General features: G+C 39.7%; 1 protein-coding gene across 4 annotated transcripts in view; it reads right to left on the bottom strand.

Annotated features, from left to right (window-relative positions):
• The window catches only part of MYO6 (myosin VI), a 305891-nt gene that overhangs the window by 36555 nt on the left and 247910 nt on the right, over window positions 1-21426 (bottom strand). For all 4 annotated transcript variants that reach the window (XM_088471590.1, XM_088471596.1, XM_088471603.1 and 1 more), the window contains exons 24-28: window positions 17220-17310; window positions 14315-14465; window positions 10041-10249; window positions 9808-9886; window positions 3249-3409 (exon numbers count right to left, since the gene is read on the bottom strand). In XM_088471590.1, coding sequence (XP_088327716.1) covers window positions 3249-3409; window positions 9808-9886; window positions 10041-10249; window positions 14315-14465; window positions 17220-17310 — 691 coding nt within the window. The remainder of the gene's footprint in view (window positions 1-3248; window positions 3410-9807; window positions 9887-10040; window positions 10250-14314; window positions 14466-17219; window positions 17311-21426) is intronic.

Here is a 21426-nt window from a genome sequence, read left to right as displayed (position 1 = left end):
ATGAGGATGTACATAACACTGAAGAGGGTGAGGAATCTGTGGATGAGGAGGATGAGGACGACTTCTTGCCTCCGTAGAGCCAGTTTGTGCAGGGACAGATTAATTGCCAGCTTGTTTTGTGGGGGCCCAAACGAACCAATCATTTCAGCCACAGTTGTGTGGCAGACCCTGGCGCTGAAATGATTGGTTTGTTAAAGTGTGCATGTCCTGTTTATACAACATAAGGGTGGGTGGGAGGGCCCAAGGACAATTCCATCTTGCACCTCTTTTTTTTTCTTTGCATTATGTACAGTTTGGGGCCTAGTTTTTCAATGCCATCCTGTCTGCCACTGCAGTTTCACGCCTAGATGGGTCACGTGTTTGTGCCCCCCACTCGTGTCGCTTAGCATAGTCATCCAGCTACCTCGGTGCAACCTTTTGGACATAAAAACACTATTGTGAGGTGTGAGGTATTCAGAATAGACTGGAAATGAGTGGAAATTAAGGTTATTGAGGTTAATAATAGCATAGGAGCAGAAAAACCTACAAATTCTGTGATTTTAGCTGTTTTTATGCTTTTTTTCAAAAAAATACAGATCCAAAACACAAAACCCAGAACCCAAAACACGGAAGGGTGGTTTTGGCAAAACCAATCCAGATCCAAAACACGAAGAAAGATCCAGATCCAAAACCAAAACACAAAACACGAAAAGTGGCCGGTGCACACCCCTAGTTCTTGTACACTTATCCTTTTTGTGCAATATGGCACAAGATTCCCGACACGACACGTGGGTAGTGATTCTCGTGCTACATACTTTTTCCTCAATTTTGCATCTTAGCACTCATATAGTGCACTAGGTACTTAGGATCAGTATTTTTGTAGCAAAGGAACCAATATACAGTCGCAGATTACCGTAAGTATAAAGATGTCAGGCGCAGGTCACTCGTATCAGACCTATTTTGCGCCTTTTTACCCTAGATTGTGCTACTTTTTCTTCAATTTTGTTCCTTAGTCCACTTGTTTTATAGTGTACTAGGTACTTGGGATTAGAGTTTTGGTGTGGCTAAGGAACGAACGGATCTGTTCGGTGTGAGTTGACAAAACTACAACTAGCATTAACAAATAAACGAAGGGTTCATATTTTTACTAAGAGCTTGTATTTCACTTATGGATTCTGAAAAAAGTTTGTATATTATTGCAAAGAGAAAACAAATAACACTGTAAGCTCTCACTTATCTTTGATCAGTTCATTTTAACATTAATACTTTTAATTAACATACAGAGAGCCAATACAAAGTGTGATAAAAGCAGAAACTAAGCAAAACTAAAACAAAATTATAGCACAAATATTAATTTGTGACCATAAGACTGTAAAGACTTAAAGCATTCACCTTCACTCCCCCTAGATAAGCAAGACACGCTCCACCATGGCACACCATGCGTGTATCACGAGTCAATGCACAATCAGAGGGAGCAAAAATGTAGTACGATAAATTAATCAAACACAAACACGCAGACCTGTAAACAAGTCACACCAATTACAGTTCATTGCGCACTTACACAGAACGAATATATACAGTACCAAGGACAATACAATCACACCACATAAATAACATCAACATTTTAAATAAGTGAACAGAAAGAAAAATATCCTAATAAACTAGATCCCACTTAAAAGAATCCCTTTGGGAATTTGAAGCTTACATATATACTTTGTGTGTTACTTTCAAGACCAAGAGAGATAAGAATAGCAGAGATTAAATCTTCTTTGCTTTGTACTTGGAGATCCAGAGTTGATGATGCTATAAGGTTAATATATTCACTAAAAACTGGCTCCAGGCTCAGTATAAAGTGAAATAAATAATTCCACATAAAACTTACAATTATCAACAAAGTCACTTTCAGAAATATTGCAACTATTAAAGAGCAATGTTTTCATTTGTAGGGTCATTATAAACATTTTAAAGACACAGGAGTGAGATAGAAAGGAGGTGTTACCAATAGCAACCTCAAAGCTTTCATTGTCTACACAAGTGGCACCTGATTGCTTTGTGCATCACGTTTTCCTTTGCTCAAGTTGTCATACATGTTTTTAAGTGTGTACTTGACCAGAAACAGGGAAGGCAATAAACAGTGGAAGGCAATAGCTGGCCCATACACCTTAGGGCCATAAACCTGGTTATTGTTATGTAAGTGTGGCACCACTTTCACAGCAGTGAAATCAAATATTGAACCATTCAATCATGCCCTAACCTGCTCTAATCACAGTGGGCACAGTGCATTTAGTCATCGAGGATACAATTACAAGCCAATTCTTTTTCTACAACATGTGCTCCGTAGGGATAAACACAGCAAGTATATTACATTGACTAGGAAGATCATCTAAGTCAAAGAGCATCTCTTTCCCCATTGCCATTCCAGGTCAGTACACATAAGAACTTTGATGCTAGTGTGTCATTTTACAAGATTTTAGTGAGAAGTAAAGTGATGACATGGAGTTTATATCTTATAATAGCGGTTGGGTATGAAATACTGGCAGCTAACTAGCCACTGGTTCAAATCCCGACAGTGTAAGCCCGAAGGTGGAGAATCCCGATGGTGGTGGTAAGTGACCTAACACACTCTCTCCCCCTACCCTAACCCTCCCTTAGTGGTACCTAACCATAACCTCCCTGGGAGGTGTCTAACCCTAACCTCCCCCCCCGGTGGTGCCTAACCCTAACCCCCCCCTTCCCGCGCACTAAACCTAACCCTCCCGGGGGGGTGCCTATCCCTAACCTACACCTGGTGGTGCCTAACCCTAACCCCCCTTCTCGCACCCTAAACCTAACCCTCCCAGAGGGGGTGCCTGACCCTAACCTCACCCCAGTGCTGCCTAAACCTAACCACCACCCCCCTCCCCGCAGCCTAACCCTAACCCTCCTGGGGGTGGCTAACCCTAATTTCCCCCCAGGGGTCCCTAAACCTAACTCTCCCTTCCCCGTATAACAGCGAATACTTACCCGGATCCATTGTACAAGATTCCAGCGGTCGAGATGCCGACGCCAGTATCCTGATCTCCTTCGGGACATCGGCATCTGCATTTTGGTGGGTGGAGGGATTCCCGCGTCGGTATATCGATGCCCGGCATCCTGTCGGCCGGCATACCCACTACATCCTTTATAATACAACAGCCTAAAGAACATACCTAAATCTGTGTCATTGTTTATTAATCTAGCAAGACACATGCACAAAGCGATGTGGTTGTGAGAAAGAAAGTTGGAGATACCTGCGTAATGATGCATCTGGACCAAACTCCTCGTTGATTAGCTCAGACTCACTCTGAGCAATTCTCATGGCAAGCTCCCGATCTCTGCGCTCTTGTTCTAGAATAGCTTGCTGCTGTGACTCTTCCTCTCGCTCTCTGGCCAGCTGCACCTCCACCTCTGCCTGTATATAGGATAATATTACCATAATGTTTACAGAGCACATGGTTTGAAATTGTGGTTAAACACAAAGATCTGCAGTAAATGGACAGCACTTGTATCAGTTATATAGGGCATATTATAAACCCAGAGAGAAAGGGGACATTATCTGTGAAATCGCAGCACGAGAACTCTTCAGTTGTATGAAAGTATTCCATATTGCTTATGTCCTTGCCAATGCAACAATACCACTACTGCTATTTTAATCAAGACATAGCCTGAAGCAAGCAATGGCATTCTGTTTGAATTGTGAAATTCAAATAATGTTAAGCTCTATCTCGACCCTCAGCCAGAAATGTAAATCAGCTCAGAACACACTATGTTCAACTCATTTCAGACCATCATCAATATTTTAAAAACTTTATTCACACTGTATAGGTGAATTTTAAACCAAGACTTAAGTAGAACTGTTAATTAGTACATTTCTATGAAGCACATACAATTATTTCATTTTTGATTGCACACGGGTCATTTTACTACAAGGTAAAGTCCAGCCAGCTTTAGGATCAGTTGCCAGCATACCTTTACCATTTCTGCTATAGCTCATGTTTGAGTCCAATACAATAAAAACACTGTTCGTAGCTTGACCATGAAGGAATAGATAAATACATATTATTAGGTGTAAGTTTATTTATTGAAGTCATATACCATATTTTCTTTTTTGTTGGAGTTCAGTTTTTCCCTATACTGCATACTAAAGGGTAGACCACATTGGAGAAACTTTTCACCATGTGTCTATGTAACTAGGGTTGTGCAATCCTCTTATCGCTATAGCAGTATACTGTACTGTATATTTATGAAAAATAAAATGTTTGTACTTCCTGTTAAATCCTTTTCTCCGATTCCTTTATGGAAGTCACATGGGACAGAGATCAACCATACAAAGAACATATTTAGTCCTCTGTACATAAATCTAAAAAACCCATACCCAAAGAATGGAGAGAGTCCTTATTTAGGAATTAACACAATGCAATGATGGAAAAAAAAGGCTCCACAACCTTAGGCTGTAAAGAAGGTTTAGCCCTCAAAACTGTCCTATTCTCATGAAAAATGAGAAAAAGCGACTGGCATGAGGACTGACCCTATGTGTTGAAGAGATGGCCAAGAGAATACCACCTTCCAGATTAGCATCTATAAGTCCACTGGCTCCAGAAGCTAAAAAGGAAAATGCTACAAAGCCTACATAACCAGATACAAATCCCACAAGATAACTTGGGGCACAAAAACAGATTACACATGAAGAAGAATGCTCTGAAAAAATGTTTGGACCTCAGGAAGCAAAACTAGTTTTCTTTAGCCTTCAGGGAGGCAAGGCATAACCTTGCCTCCAGACTCTAATGGTAGTAAATTTGCCAACTTATAAGATGATATAGGAAAATGTTCTGCTCACACAAAGCAATATAAGTCTTCCAGACCCAGCTATAATTCTGGCCAAAACTGGCATCTTTGCCTTTAGCATGGCTGAACCACACTGTCAGCAAACCCTTTGACTTTTAATAATGCAACCTCAATAGCCCAAGTGTTTAAGCTGCGAGAGACAAATCTAAATACTGGAAAGGTCCTTGGCTCAGCAGGTCTTGCCATGGAGGAAGATGTTACAGAGTGGTATCTAGCATGCTCATTAGATGTGGATACCTCCTGTGCCAATCCGGGGCCACCAAAATAACTCAGGCTGACTCTCAAAATACTTTTTTAAGGACTTTCATCAACATAGCTACTGTAGGAAGCAGGTGAATGGGAGCATAACACAAAGAGAAGAGCAGTCCATCTGCCAACTTTGCTCCTGGATCCATGGTCCTGAAGCATGAGTACTTTACCTGGAAGTTTAGCCTGGAGGCAATCAAGGTAATAATCATCCTGTCAACTATCTATGCCTGGGAAGCATAAAACTGCTAGGGCCTGAATATTTTTTATTTGTGCAAAGCATAATATGCATGGTGTCCCTGGGCATTCTTGATGTTCCCATGATAGTTCAGATATGCCACAGTTTAACCCCTAATGAGGGACAGAGCATCCACTGCTCAAAATTCCAACAGATTGATCATGAGTCCACTCACCACCACCTTTGTATTTAAAATCATTTCAATGTTTATTTATTGTACTATATCATTTGCATGTATTTTATATTGTATTTTATGTATGTTTGTACCTTGTCCTACTTTTCCAGAGTTATTATTAGTAATAGCCCAATTTCTTTGACTATCAGCATTAGTCCGACAGCTTCAGCTATTGATCTAACTAGGATACTAATGTGCACCTAGTCCTGGTTACATGTGGCTCCATAGTTTCAGGTGATGTTTTCTCTAGTCACTATTGTAGCTATTAATCAACACTAAATTCAAATAAAAATATCCTTACTATAGCTTACCATTGTGTCATAATTTTACATTGCAACACTCAAATGCCATCTATATATGGCAGGTACAGAACTAAGTAAACTTTTCCTGCATTTGCAATACTAGGAGCATGGGTTACACCATTTCCAAGCTGCTCCTGAGAACACTTACTATTTAAAGACCACCGTCCTCTTGCACACCTGTGACCACCCCCAATGTATCCAACACTGATCAAAATGCAGACTCCTCTGGAAACCACCTGCCCTAGAATGTGGACTGGAGGATAACTGCCCACCAACACCTGACGCTGGCAATCCTTTGTCACAATGATCCATTCCCAGATGACAAAGGGATGATCCCTGCTCAGGAGACAGACTGTTGTACTGGGAGACTAAACTTGCACCACTCCCTAAGCTACTTGATCTGAAAGGGTTGTCAACGAACTGGGCAAACTGCACGTAGAAAACATCTTGAACAGTACCCTCATTCAATCATGCACTAACAAGATAATGCAGTGAAAGAATCTGGACTTCTGTGAGAAACAAACCACTGAAGCCTAGTTACAAAAAACATTCAGTTTAGACTTGTCACAGTTTATGCCCCTACCATTCAACTCCAGGGTATTCTCTTTCTTTCTAATATGTTTCAACAAAACCTCTGGGGATCTGACCATCATTAAAAGTTTGTCTAAATAAGTGATGACCATTACACCCCTGGACCTGAGCAGAACTGTCATCACCCACATCACCTTTTAGCGATGGCAATGCAAAGTGGAGGATCCCTGAACTGGTACTGTTGCGTCTGAATTGTGAACCTAGGAAGGTACGGATGTCCCTCCCAGATAGGGACATACAGATAAGCATCCTTTGGGCCATATTCAATCAGTGGTGAAAACTGACGTTTTTTTCGCCATAGGCGAAAACGGACGATTTTCGCCAAAAAAACAGGCGAAAACGCAGTTAGCAAAAAAAAACTGGAGAAAAGTTTTCTACATTCCAGACCAGGTGAAAAAAAATGCAAAATCCCTATTTTTGGCTAAAAATGTGGGGATTTCTTTCAGAACCCTTTGGACACCCCCCAATGATAAATAACAGAATTTTTTTCGTAATTTGCGCACTTTGGCAAAAAATTACCGCGCAAATTTTGGGTAAAAAAACCCAAAAAAAACGTGGAAAATGGTTTTAATGCATTGGGGCTGATTTTTTGGGGGACGGTATGGATGTGTGAAGTATTTTAAACATCGCATGCGGTCGCAGCAGGCGGCTTTTTATGGGTTTTAAAACTGCGTTTGTACTACACGAAAATATACTTGCACCCATTTTAACGTACCCCCAATTTACGTGGAACAGTAAGTTCCTGAAAAAAAAATTGCTTACTAATATTTTCAATGGTTTTTATTTTTTTTTTCCCCAAAATTGCGTGGTCGTATTTCGCCAAAGTGCGCAAATTACGAAATAGTTTTTTGGTCATTTATCATTAGGTGGGGGGGGAGGTGTCCAAAGGGTTCTGAAAGAAATCCCCACATTTTTAGCAAAAAATAGGGATTTTGCATTTTAATTTGCCTGGTCTGTGATGGAGAAAACTTGTCTCCAGTTTTTTTTTTCCGCCAATTGCGTTTTTGCCTGTTTTTTGGCGAAAATATCACCCTTTTTTTGTCGAAAAAGGCCATTTCCGCCTATGGTGAAAAAAATGGCTGTTTTCGTCGCTAATTGAATACGCCCCTTAATGTCCATAGACACCAAAATTTTCCACCTGCTTCAAGCTGCTGAGAGCCAGAGATCTCAGGGATTCCATGTCGAACATTCAGGGACTACAAATTTAGAATAGGCCTAAATGACCTGTCCAGCTTCTAACATGCTCTTGGATTTGCCAGCAGACTTGTGTAAAAAAATGTTTTGTGAGAGATAAGCCATGTTTATAACGTAATCTTTTGCAACAAATCCCCTCACCCAAGTGCCTGAAGTGGATTCCAATCACCTTTCCGTGAGGAGCAATAGGTCCTCACCACAGGCTGACCCAGGGCTGCTTACTAATTCCCTGACCAACATGGGTTATTGTAACTTGTCTCTTTAAACCTGCTTGTCCCATTTTACTGTGGGTAAAAATAGTGAAGGACTAGAATGGAGAGGTTAGCAGTAAGGAAGAGTACCAGTTTTAAGTGTAATAATAACCTATACCAAACTTCTAATGAGGCTTTAGTAGAAGAAAGAATCATGGGGCTAACTGGATGTAAAGATTTAGGTATCCATAGAAGATCAACTAAAGGATAGGCTATACAACGTGCCTTTTCTATAAGGACCCAGCTTTTAACTTTAAAGGATGAAGTCCAGTCCTGAAGCTGCAGTGCCCCTTATGAAATGTTCCCAGTAGCAGTGCCCCTTATGCAATGTCCCCTGTAGCAGTTCCTCTTATGTAATGCCCCTTGTAGTAGTGACCTTTATACAATGTCCTATGTTGTAGTGCCCATTATGCAGTGCCCCCAGAAGTGTCCTTTATGCAGTGACCCTTTTGCAGTGCCCCAGTAGGGCCCCTTTATGTAATGCCCCTAATGCAGCATCGCCAGTAGTGCCCCTTATACCGTGCTCCCAGTAGTAGTGCCCCTTACACATAAAACACACAGACACACAATTATACTTATCTGAATCCCCGATCCTGAGCCTGCTGCCATCCTCTCCTCCCATCCCGCTCGGCATTATGGGAGATACGTCATGATGTCTCTCCCTTTACCCATTGCGGGAGCCGGAAGGCGGAGCTTATGAGTGAGCTCCAGCCCTGGGTGCAGCAGGCAATAAGAGTCTGTCTGACTCTTATTGGCTACTAAAACAAACACACCAACACCGGCAGCGGTGTGTTCGTTTTAGTGTGTAGTGGTGCGGAGCGCACTGCCCTGGATGGCGGACAGCGCCGCTCTCCACGCTGCTGGGTCTGACAGCGCCCAGGGCATGTGCCCCACTCTACTGCCCCCTATCCCCCCCCTCCTCGTTGCACCACAGGCCCAGACACACACTCTAACATAGGGATTGGTGTGTTCTGACACTCCCAGCATCCCATTTCACATGCAAGCACAAAAGGCAAAATCAGGTTTGTAATCAAATGTATTCAATCCGAAAGATAACATTTTACAGGAGCAAAAGAATGAAAACTGAGAAAACCTGAACTGTGAGCCCCACAGTTGTGATTTTTCAAAAAGTTAAAAATAATTAGGTACTGTACAATGCCACTAAGTTCTATAACACATGAGATGCACCATTTTATTGCCAAAATGAAGCAGTAGACTGCTTTGACACTATACTGCACAAATGCTACCAAGACTTTAGTCAAACAAGGATATTTCAGTCATCTTTGACTAAACAATTAAAAATTGTCATCATTTACAATAAATATTTCCCCTTCAGTGATGGAGAAAAGGGTGCTGCCATAGGGACTTTAAAGGCTAACGAGCTGCCATCTAGAAAAACACTAGCAATTCTAATGCTCAAGCAATCCCATGCTGACACATTGAATTGAATGGGAATCGCTCATCTCGTCACACTGAAGCGTGAATTCCCTCTCCCTTCTTGCTCACACTATTGCCATCAGTACACTCTTATTACTGCTCCTCAATTTCTACTGTCTTCACTGCTATGCAATACGCTCTCTACCCCTCGCTCATTCATCTGGTATTTCTGATAGCACTACAGCACTACCCCTGAGCAGTGTGCTAGGAGCAGGAACAGAGAAAAGTTTAGAATGATAAACAGAAACAGAGAAGTAGAGATAGGCCATCAAACAGTGCGAGGATTAGAAATGTAGAAGATACACTAGTGAACTGCACAGAGAGGACAGTCATTGGTAATTAAAGAGCATAGCTTTGATTCTGAGAGGACACATTCCTGAGAACAATTAGCAGATTAAATGTGTTCAGTTGATTAGGTGTCTACTGTCTAGATATCACAATAACTAGGCTCACTTTTTCTTTAAAGAAAAAAATGAGGAACTGCTCAGTAGTATAGCACTTTTGAATGTTGTATTATGGTGAAAGGAATACCTGAATCCTTTTCTCTTCTTCCTCCCTCTTTTTGCGGTCTTCCTCATCCTGTTTTCTTTTTGCCTCAATCTCAGCTTTGCTACAAACATCAATGAAGAGAAATAATGGTTATATGAAAATAAGTAATAGCAATCTATACAACCACTCTGTAACAAAAAAAATATTGTTACACACACACACACATATCTATAATAGAAAACCAATATTTGATTGAATGTACTATATATACTCACAGTCGCCTGTCATTTTCTTCTTTCCTCCGCAGTTCCTCTTCTGCCTCATGTCTCTTTCTCTCCCGCTCCATCTCTTCCTGAATACGACGCAAACGTTCAGCTTCTTCCTCCTCCTTCTTCCTCTTTTGTAGGGCATTGAGGAGCTGCCCCGAGCTCTTCACAAGTCCATCATATTCTCTCTCTATCTGATCACGGGACATTATAGTGTTCTGAAATAAAACAAAATGCAAAACTATTAAAATTACATTCAGACCAACAAGAAAACACAGTGCACCACATAACAGCAATCACTACGAGGAAGCAAATTCTATCATTTATTCTGTTGTTTTCCCATACCAAATAAAAAAGTAAATGAAAAATACAAATCTTGACTCTGTAAACAACATTAGTAACAGAAAGATACACTGCAGAGAATTCCTACATTAATAACTAGCATATTATTGAACATCAGTTAAGTCTTACAGAGGTAGTAATCTTGGACATTAAAACAGTGCAAAAAAAAAAACTTTTTTTTTTTTTTTTTTTTATTTCAAGATTATTCCTTTGTGAGTCCTGGAATTTTTCCCAATCAACCTGCTTGCTGAAAAGCTCATTTGTGACGATGCTATTCTACTGGCAATGACCGGCGTCTGTTCTATCCTGGCGGCTCACAAGGAACAAAACACACAAAATTGCCATTTTTTTTTTTTTATTATTATTAGTGTGTTATGGTCGGGAATAATTCTGAGCTTTGCAGTTTTATAAAATATGAGAATCGTAAATGTTTTACTAACCCTTTTTTGAAAATTTTACAAATCATTTTCTAAAATATTGCTAGTCCATTAAAATACATGTTATTTTTATTTGCACCTCTTTGGTTAACTATAAGCAAAGAGGTGAGTGTCTTCCAGGGAAAATGGCAATCATTTAACATGTGTCACCACCTCTAGAATAGCTCAATGCAGTTTGCAAACTTACAAAATAAAAAAATCTGCTCTTCCATTAAAACAGACAAGCAAATCTGGTTATGCAACACAGGTGGGTAAAAAGGCAGAAGCTGATCAACTTCCTTTTACACTGATGATGGATTAAGAATGGGATTAGGCTGATTAGTAATAACAATCTTGCATTACAACAAATTGCATGTATGCAGTCAGTATTGGTGTTAATGTTGCTCCATTGAATTGAGGAAAACAAGCACAGCTGTTAAAGTGATCTGCCAGCAGCTTCTCTTGCAGCTGTGTAAAGGATAACCGTGTCTTACATTCCATAAATCCTCATCTGGCACACTAGATACTTCTCAGCAATGTATTACCAGAATCCAGACGTATAGCACTGAAATTATGTCTAGTCATATATCTGCTGGTGAAAAACAAAAACTGATGCATTGCTACCCACTGATTACCAACCTGTGTCTCATTATCTATGACCATCGAGTTTGCAGTCTAATGATGAGCAATGTTTTTTTTTTATTCGTTAAGAGCAGAACCTCTGAGTGTAAGATGTTTAGGTTGTTACAGACTATTACATAATTCTTACACAGATTGCTAAACTCAAGCTGGGCTAGATATATAGGTACATAAGCACAGGTCCATCATGTTCAACCGTTCAGAAATTCTAAAAGGTGAAACAAAATCGCTTGTGTGACAGTTGGCAATTTAGACTCACATGAAGTGTAAATAAAGATCCTGGCCTTAAAATTCACAACTAGATAAATATAAAAACAATGGATAAAAAACAAGTGTCCTCTATCTTTGCTGTCTCTATCTTTTATAAAATAGAACACAGACAACAATGGCGCAGAACATAACCCCATTTTTCTGCACTTAAAAATAACATTTGTTGTAAGAAAGGCATCCAATACACTTAAGTTATGTTTGTGAATTTGCTACCACCACCTTATGTGGTAAGACTCAGCAATACCACCCTTACAGTAAAGAACACTTCTAGTCCTGAATGTAAAACCTTCTTTCTACCGTGCCGATTTTGACAAAACCATTGGAGATTTAGCCATTACAAAACCACTGAATATCGCTAGCAGTTTGACAATCACCCTCCAAACCACCGTATAGTAATTCATGTAATTTGTAAGGGAAAATCTGCCGTACAACACAATGTTTAGTACAGCCATGGCCAAAAGTTTTCAGAATGACACAAGTATTGGTTTTCACAAAATTTTCTGCTTCAGCGTTTTTAGACCTCTTTGTCAGATGTTACTATGGTATACTGAAGTAAAATTACAAGCATTTCATAAGTGTCAAAGACTTTTATTGACAATTACATTAAGTTTATGCAAAGAGTCAATATTTGCAATGTTGACCCTTCTTTTACAAGACCTCTGCAATTCGCACTGAAATGCTGTCAATCAACTTCTGGGCCACATACTGACTGATGGCTGTCCATTCTTGCCTAATCAATGTTTGGAGTTTGTCAGAATTTGTGGGTTTTTGTTTGTCCAACCGCCTCTTGAGGATTGACCACAAGTTCTCTGGGAAGTTTCCTGGCCATGGACCCAAGCATCCGGAGATCATTCATGTGTGGGGTTGCTTTTCAGCCAAAGGAGTAGTCACACTCACAATTTTGCCCTAAGAACACAGCCATGAATAAAGAATGGTACCAAAACATCCTCCAAGAGCAACTTATCCCAACCATCCAACAACAGTTTGGTGATGAACAATGCCTTTTCCAGCATGATGGAGCACCTTGCCATAAGGCAAAAGTGATAACTAAGTGGCCCGGGGAACAAAATCTCTAAATTTTGGGTCCATGGCCAGGAAACTCCCCAGAGAACTTGTGGTCAATCCTCAAGAGGCGGTTGGACAAACAAAAACCCACAAATTATGACAAACTCTAAACATTGATTAGGCAAGAATGGACAGCCATCAGTCAGTATGTGGCCCAGAAGTTGATTGACAGCATTTCAGTGCGAATTGCAGAGGTCTTGTAAAGGAAGGGTCAACATTGCAAATTACTCTTTGCATAAACTTAATGTAATTGTCAATAAAAGCCTTTGACACTTATAAAATGCCTGTAATATTACTTCAGTATACCATAGTAACATCTGACAAAAGGGTCTAAAAACACTGAAGCAACAAACTTTGTGAAAACAAATACTTGTGTCATTCTCAAAACTTTTTGCCATGGCTATACATGTTTCCCATGGTGACTACAAAGGCAAAACTTACATGGAGATATAGGCTGATTCTGAGGGGGGAGATGTATTAAACCTTGGTGAGAGATAAAGTAGAGAGATATAGTACCAACCAATAAGCTTCTGTAATTTTTCAAACATAGCCTGTACAATGGCAGTTAGAAGCTGATTGGTTGGTACTTTATCTCTCTCCAATGTTTGATACATCTCCCACTGAGTCACTCGCAATTTAGAATGTAACCGTATCTAGCAATTGTTAACATGCTGCGTATGTGTCATTGGCTGCATACGCATCTTTGCAAATGAGATTCAGAGATGAACGTATTTCAACTGTTTATCCGCAGGCAATAAAAAGGTTATCCTGGTAAATGGGCAGAAACAATCGCATGCAAAGGAACCGCTTTGTTGGTGTGCGGGGCTGTGCCTTGGAAGTGTAGTCAGAGTTACTATATGGAGTCATACATATGCATTGTGGCCAGTGTAATCAAATACAGAAGTACACATTAGAATGTACATATAGTTGCATTAACATTCTGTTCGCAGTTCATTTACAGAGGGTGTTGCTTTTGCGTTACTTACAACTCAGGACCTACATAATGATCAGCCTGTAGGAACATCATGTGTTATTTATTCTGCACAAGATAACCCTATTCACTCAACAGGAATATTTCCAAAAAATATTCTGATTTCAGAGGCACGCTGAAACTGTTTTCCTTCCATTCCCCAAACTAAAATATGTGGTTATAGACTACTAAAATCTTGCACTCACTTTAAGTCTTCTTAAATGTAATAAAATGTCCTCATACAAGCTAGTCTTATACTAGTTTTGATTGACCAGGGAGAGCTTTCCATAATGAAAACACAATGACAGCTTGTCAAGCTGTCCCAGGCACCCTCACCAAGATGAATCATTGCTAGCACAGTAGGCATATTATCTGTGATGAGGCTTTCTGAGAGCATCATTGAAATGTACATCTTTTTACACAATTACAGACTGCAAGGAGCTTGCCAAAGAATCTGAGGCAGGAAGTGTGAAAAACACTCATTTATTTCCTTATTCATGTAAGTCAATTTGCATAATGACATTTTTAGCAGACAGAACGCACAGCATCAGCAGCAAACAACAGAAATGATTTCACCTCACCTTTATCTTAGCCAGGAGGGCATCGATGGACGACTCCAAGTCCTTCACCTGTTTGCTCATCTCCTGTTTCCCATCTTTCAAAGCATTAACAACTTCATTGAATTTGACGAGCCTGGTTTTCAGTGTTTTCACATTTCTCATGCCATCAATTCTGTAAACAAAATGTTACATTAGATTTTGAAGGAGCAGACTAGTAGGAATATTGTACTAACATACACATACTGCCATTGATCCATGCCAAGATACTGAGATATTTTTGTGGTAAATACTATTAAATGTAGAACACATTGTAAAAACAGGGCAGTCAACCTAGGTACAATGTTCAGGGGCCAGCATAGTAGTGGTTTTAGAAATTTATATTAACCTATTTCATTTTACCAACTATGTGTGTGTCAACATACACCTGTCTTCATATCGCATCAAACAGCCCCGTTTGTTGTGCGACGGTATTTGTAAATTTTTCTTAAAATATGCATCTAAATCTGCTACTTTATACCAATGCCTATGCGACAAAAGCAATGCTAATCCTAAATACAAAATTAAGGAAAAAAAGTATGTAATCTAGTAAAAAAGGCACAAGGCAGAGGTCTTATACGAGTGACCTGTGCCATGCATCGTAAAGCTTAATCTATTAGCTAGTTAGTACACTACATACTGCATGTGTCCTCATACACCTATCCTGTTTGTGCCATATGGCGTGAGACACCTGGCGTAATTCCAGTGCTGCAAACTTTTTGCTCAAATTTGCATCTTAGGGCCCGATTCAGAGATGGACACAAATGCCGTCACTACTGTGTCTGCAATTTTTATTGAGACGTCCACAGACACTTCGATAATCCATTGCTTGTGTACAAGGGTGTAACAATCCACCTTCTGAGTAACCCTATGGCCGCGTAGAATGGCTGATAGAACTAAGGCGCCTGAGCCATTTTGACTGCACATGGGATTGCAGTACCTGGCTGTCACAGCACTCGAAAAACAAACGCAGGCGAGTTGCAAATGAGTCACCACCACACATTGTTGCCGTTCCTCAAATGGTCCTTGTCTGTCAATCACTTTGCAAATAAATCCTCACTGCGACAGCTGTCGCAAAACGATCACAGCACATGTGCAGTGTGGCTCAGACATACTGTATGCACAGTAGACAAATCAATGGCCAGCTACATAAATATCAGAATAGGTATCTCTGAATGGATGTAAAGATGCAGATAAATATTCTTCATTCTAGGAGTAGAGAGTGACACCACAGGCTGGAAAGAGGAACTGCACTGGTTTTAAAAGGTGCAGGGTGCTAGACTGAACAATAGATAATGATGCATAGCACGGGTCACTCGTATTGGACCTGTCTGTTGCCTTATTACATAGATTGCATACTTTTTCCTCAATTTTACTTCTTACTTTGCTTATAGTATACTAGGTGCTAAGGATTTTGTAGCAATGGACTATTATAAAGTCGCAGGTTAAGCATAATGATGCATGGCACAGGTCACTCGTATTGGACCTGGCTTGTGCCTTTTTTACCTTAGATTGTGTACTTTTTCCTCAACTCTAGTTCGCTTATCATGTACTAGGTACTTCGTTTTAATGTTTTTGCTTGCTAAATGGGGCTATTTGGCACAACTTAAGGACACATGTATGTGGACATATCTGTATTAGCAAATTAAGAGGCAAAATCAGAGAAAAAGTACTTAAGCACAGGAATAGCCACACATGACAGAGCGTTTTACTAAGTCGCATCAGGTGTCTTGCGTCATATTGCGCAGAAGGATAGGTGTAAGAGGACACGTACTGTATGCAGTAAAAATAATGGATAGGGTATTTAAGAGATGGACAGGAGTGTGTGTGCGGGGAACATATATAGGATGCATACACTTCCAATTCCTACACACTCTAAATACAGCTCTGCACGAGTGTGCTACATCATTATGTCCAACCACATTACTGGAAATTGTCTGTAATAGTGAAAGCAATGTGTCGTGAAACGGGCAACGGAAGCTATTCATTTCAGCACCATGCATAGTAATGGACAGAAATTATTACAGCAATTTAGTCCTCATTTCATATCACATATTTTAAATAAAACTATACTGTACTTTGGATTTCCAAAGTGGTTTCCTAACTGAAATAAAATGTGATGCTATCTTCATCATTGCTAGGCAAAAGCACCCATTTCAAAATATAATTCAGCTGCTGATTTGGCTGCTTTATAAATAAATGGAATTAATCCTTTAAACAGAAGTGGCTTTAATTCTGAAGTATAAATACAGAAGCACATACAGAGTTCCTATTGTGAATTCTCTAGAAATGGTATAAATATTTCCAGAAACAGATTAAACCATCGGTAATGATCACTCCAGCATAGTCTCAGAGTTATCAATTATGGCTACCGTAAAAATAAAATGGATATAACTTTGTAGCAAGAAAAAGAACGAAGATTGGAATAAGATACAAATATTATGAGCAACATAAGTTGGAAAAGATGATAAATGCCCTAGCACTTCCTATCTGTCACTGATTTTACGGAGTCAATAATAGAAATTGAAGTTATGGTCTATTCTATCCATATTACCTAACAGAAGTGGCATCTGCACCAATAAAAGTGGCTGTTAAAATGTAAAAACAAGGTGATGGCAGCGTTATGTTTATGTTGTTTGTAAATGGAAACATATCATTCAGTTTGTTAGTTGACTGGGATGAATTGCTCAATCTAGAAATCTTTGATAGCAGCCTCAATTCACAAAGGTATTGAACACCTGTTCAGGATTACAGCGCTCCATATTGGAAAAATCAATCAGTGATTGTTAGAACTAGATGCTATATCATTTTCACAAAAAGGAAAAATAAGAATCGCGTGATGGTGGAAGAAGAAAATAGATTTGATTTTGTATGCAACCGTTATTCTTACCGAGGTTTGTGTTTCTTCCGGCAAAGCCACATCCGAATAGTCTTTTGCATTTTAATGCAAGCAGAGGCCCGGTATTGGATTTTATTTTTCACTTTAAAAGAAATAATAAAAGTGTTTTGAAGAAGAACTAATTAAAATCCATCTTCACAAGCACAAATTAGAAAAACCCATAAATTTACATAATTTTTAAAAGATATACCAACTTTTAATAATCACACCATTTACATATATATTTTACACAGTATGAACACTAGATCTTAAGGAGCAATTATTGTTATACAGTATACTATATTTATTATTACTTATATAGCTCTACCATATTATGCAGCTTTGTACAGAGAATATTTAATCATTCACATCAGTCCTTGCCACATTGGAGCTTCCAGTCCATACTCACCTATTCTCCCTGAAGATGTGGGAGACTCCTGTTTTTCCGGGTAGTCCCCTACACCCCCAGAAAAAGTGGATGAATCTCCAGTATCCTGCCCAATTACTAGTGAAGTGGGAAGGATGAGGAGATAATACCAGGAATCGCGGTTCCATAGCATGCAACATAAAAAGTGAATACTTTCTGAAATGTCCATTTTCGTTTATAAAAATCTAGCAATACTCAGGCTCCTAGGGGCTGATTCAATCCAGCACAAAGTCCCGCTGGAAACTCAAGCTCTTCCAGGTAGATATAGCTTATTCTTGATGTAACATTTTTACCTGTAACCTTCCATGTAGTATAATCATGCAAGGCATAGCTACATTGAAATGCCATCTTGAAATTCTCGTTATATACAATGCTTATGAGATACTTCTAAAAAGTGGATAAACTAAATTAGAGCCTACAAAACTGAAAGTATAACTGTGGACCACGTCTAGGTGAACAGTCTTGCTTGAAAACTATAAGGGATAAGATGGGGAGAAAGATTCTCAATCAATTCTTTCAGAATGTCCCGCTGTTTGAACCATACTGAAATGCAAATCAAGTTACTAAATAAAACTACATTCTTATTGGCGTTCAAGTTCCAAATTCTGTTGGCGCAGTTGTGGTGAAGTGGGCCATATTTATCATGCATTTTGGACTTGTCCTCTCCTACCTACTTACTGGCTAGATGTATTTTCTTTAATTCAGAAGGTTTTGGGGTTATCACTGTCTCCCTCCCCGTCTTTGGTGTTATTACATATATACCCTGCTTCCATTCCATCGCATCGACAATATATACTTGGGCATATTGTATTGCAGCTAGCGCTGCGCTTGCCCACTGTTGGAAACAGCCTCTTCCTCCTCCAGTTATTAAGGTGTTCCATAACGTTCATTTTCATTTTTTGATGGAAATAGAATCCATGCCATACTCCACCTCTACCTCCGCTCCGATAATGAAGTGGTTGGCTTGGCATGAATATATAACTGATGGAGAAGGTGCTGTCTTTTTTACCAAATCGTCCTTGTCTGACTCTTACCATTTAGCTTGAATGAACCGTCCATTTCTAATTAAAGTTTGGTTTTGGAAGTTATGCCAAGGTAGTATTTATTTTTCTTTTTTATTTACTGACTAGTCTAGACCTGTATATTGTTGTTAGATTTGTATTATGTACATTGTCTAAAGTTGTGTTTTGTATTTTTCCCCAATTTCCCCTCCCCTTTTTTTCTTTCTGTACCCCCACTACAAAATTTTCAATAAAATATTATTGATGTGAAAAACTATAAGGGATATATTTACTAAAGGCCGTTTTTGCTTTTTTAGGCATTTTTCTGTCTGTTTTGCAATCCGCTCATTTACTAAAGAAGCCGACCAAATGTCCGACTTTAGAGCACATTAGAACATCGGCTCACTTTCAATGTTTTTTTAGTCACAAGAATAGAAACTCCGGGTTTGCTATGTGTTGGGTTTAGAACCCACCGCAAAGCCGATGGCAAACCCACCCAAGTAATAGACTTGCCTCTGGCAGGAAAGTTTATGTGAGATACAACACAGATTACTATGATTTATGCAGACTTCATTTTATTCAAATGGTTGAAAAGGTGTAAAATAAAATAAAAAAAATAAATAAGAAAAACGGTATGTGTCCCCCAACCATTAACCAACCCTCTGAGGCTAGGCTAGTGTTGGAAAATAGGGGGGTAATGGCATAGAGTTCCCCTTATTTTCCATTAACCCACATTAGACTAAACCAGCTGGGGAATCTGACACTATAGCAGGAGGACACACAACCCAGGGCTCTTCTCTGCACCCCAGTGCTTTGGGTGCGGAGGTAATAGTAAAATTATATAGTTAAATAAAATGTTTTTTGTTTACAGGTGGAGTACAGGTCCCAGCAAGCCTGCCTTAGACATCAATAGACCACTCCACCCCCACCTGTAAAAAAAAAAATCTTAAACAAAAGACAGTACAAAAACACACACAGATTGGTATTATTTTATAATTAAAAACACTCTTACACAGCCCTCGTTCACCAATTTATTTAGTATCAATCTGTCGGTATTCACGGTCCATGTCACATTTCGAATCTTGGCAACACAAAAAAAATGGAGCTACTGCTCAGACCACTTTCCACAGTAATTAATTTGTGTCAGTATCCACGATCTGACCAATCAGCGCATCCTCATTAATTCCTATGGAGAATGTCCCCATGTGATGTGTGTGTACAGTCTTTTATTTCATTTTTTTTTACAGTTGGAGAACAGGTGCCACTGGGCCCTTGATGTCCGAGCATGCTAGCTCTTGTGGTTTGACAAGAGTCATCATGCCGGGGCTGGGACCTGTAGTCCATCTGTAAAAAACATTATTATTTAACTATTTAAGCTTACTATTACCTCCCCACCCAAACTCCCTAGGGGTGTAGAATGAGCCTTCAGCAGGTTGATGGTGGAGTGCAATCAGATTTGCTGTGGAATAAGAGGTTGAAATATGACAGGTATTGATGGTGGATGACCAAGGACAGTTAAAACCGATGCATAGTAAACACATAGTTTAGTTTGTAATTTACCCAAGTTCTAGTTGGTTAGTTATCTGGCCTTCTCTCCAGCTTACCCTGACAAAGGCAGAGGCATGACTCTAGGCAGGAGGAGACTCCAATTAACTGAACTTTTTTTAGGGAATAACTTTTATTATGGGTTAAGCCTACAGAATTTAGAAAATAACTGTTGGGGTGAGACACAAGAGATGTTAAAGTGCAATTATAATGTTCAAGCAATAAATCTGTTAATGAACTAATACTTAAATACCTGCTCATGGTAATTGGAACAAAATAAACAAACATGTTCAACATATCCTGGGGTGTACAAAGCACAATGTGCTGACCCAATGTGCTTACCCCAAAACCCCTCTTCTGCTCTAAAAACACCTTTCAGTTGTAGTGGGTACTAGAGGAATCTGCATCTGGTGCATGCAGCACCTGTTCATCATGGTGATGTTCCCATGAGGACATAACTATAAGTTATTGTTAGTCTGGGCTAACAGTGCTGTCTGGAGGTATGCTAAAGATGAATAATGAAGGATAAAATAACTAATATTATTTACATCTTATTTACTTACTAGTAGTTTTGTATTTTTGTTACTTTTTTGTATTTTAGGCCTCAATACCTGGCCAGGACTTACAGTGGCTATAAAATGTATGCCCTCCCTATTCCACTCTGGCTCTTTCACATTTTACTGTGCTAGAACATCCAAGCCAAGTGTTAGGTGCCCTAGTGGTGAGTAAGAAGTAGATGAAACTAAAGTAGGGAGAAGTACAAGAGGTTAGAGGGCCCTGCTCATAAGAGCTTACATTCTAAAAGGGGAGGGAAAGACAAACAGGGGTGACACAGATGTGGAGGAAGGTGTATGTATCAGGGAGTTAGAATGACAGCTGGAAGGCTTTGATGAAATAATGGGTCTTGAGAGCCCGTTTGAAGGATTGCAAAGAGGTGGAGAGTCTGATGGGGAGTGGGAGAGAGTTCCAGAGGTGGGGAGCGGTGCGGGCAAAATGTTGGAGACGGGAGTGGGAGGAAGTAATCAGCTGGCATGAAAGGCAGCGTGCATTAGTTGAACGAAGAGAGCGGAGAAGAGAGTGAAGGGAGATGAGATCAGAGATGTATATGGGGGAAGATTGGGTGAGGGCTTTGTAAGTGAGCGTGAGAACCTTAAATTGGGTTCTAAAAGGGAAGGGGAGCCAGTGGAGGGCTTGTAGGAGAGGGGAGGCAGATGTAGAGAGTTTGGAGAGGAATATAAGCCGTGCA

The sequence above is a fragment of the Taudactylus pleione genome, unplaced genomic scaffold (assembly GCF_031769625.1).
Source record: "Taudactylus pleione unplaced genomic scaffold, aTauple2 ptg000015l, whole genome shotgun sequence".
NCBI classification, from domain to species: domain Eukaryota; kingdom Metazoa; phylum Chordata; class Amphibia; order Anura; family Myobatrachidae; genus Taudactylus; species Taudactylus pleione.
Note: the sequence above shows the minus strand (reverse complement) of the source record. Positions and strands in the feature narration are given on the sequence as shown.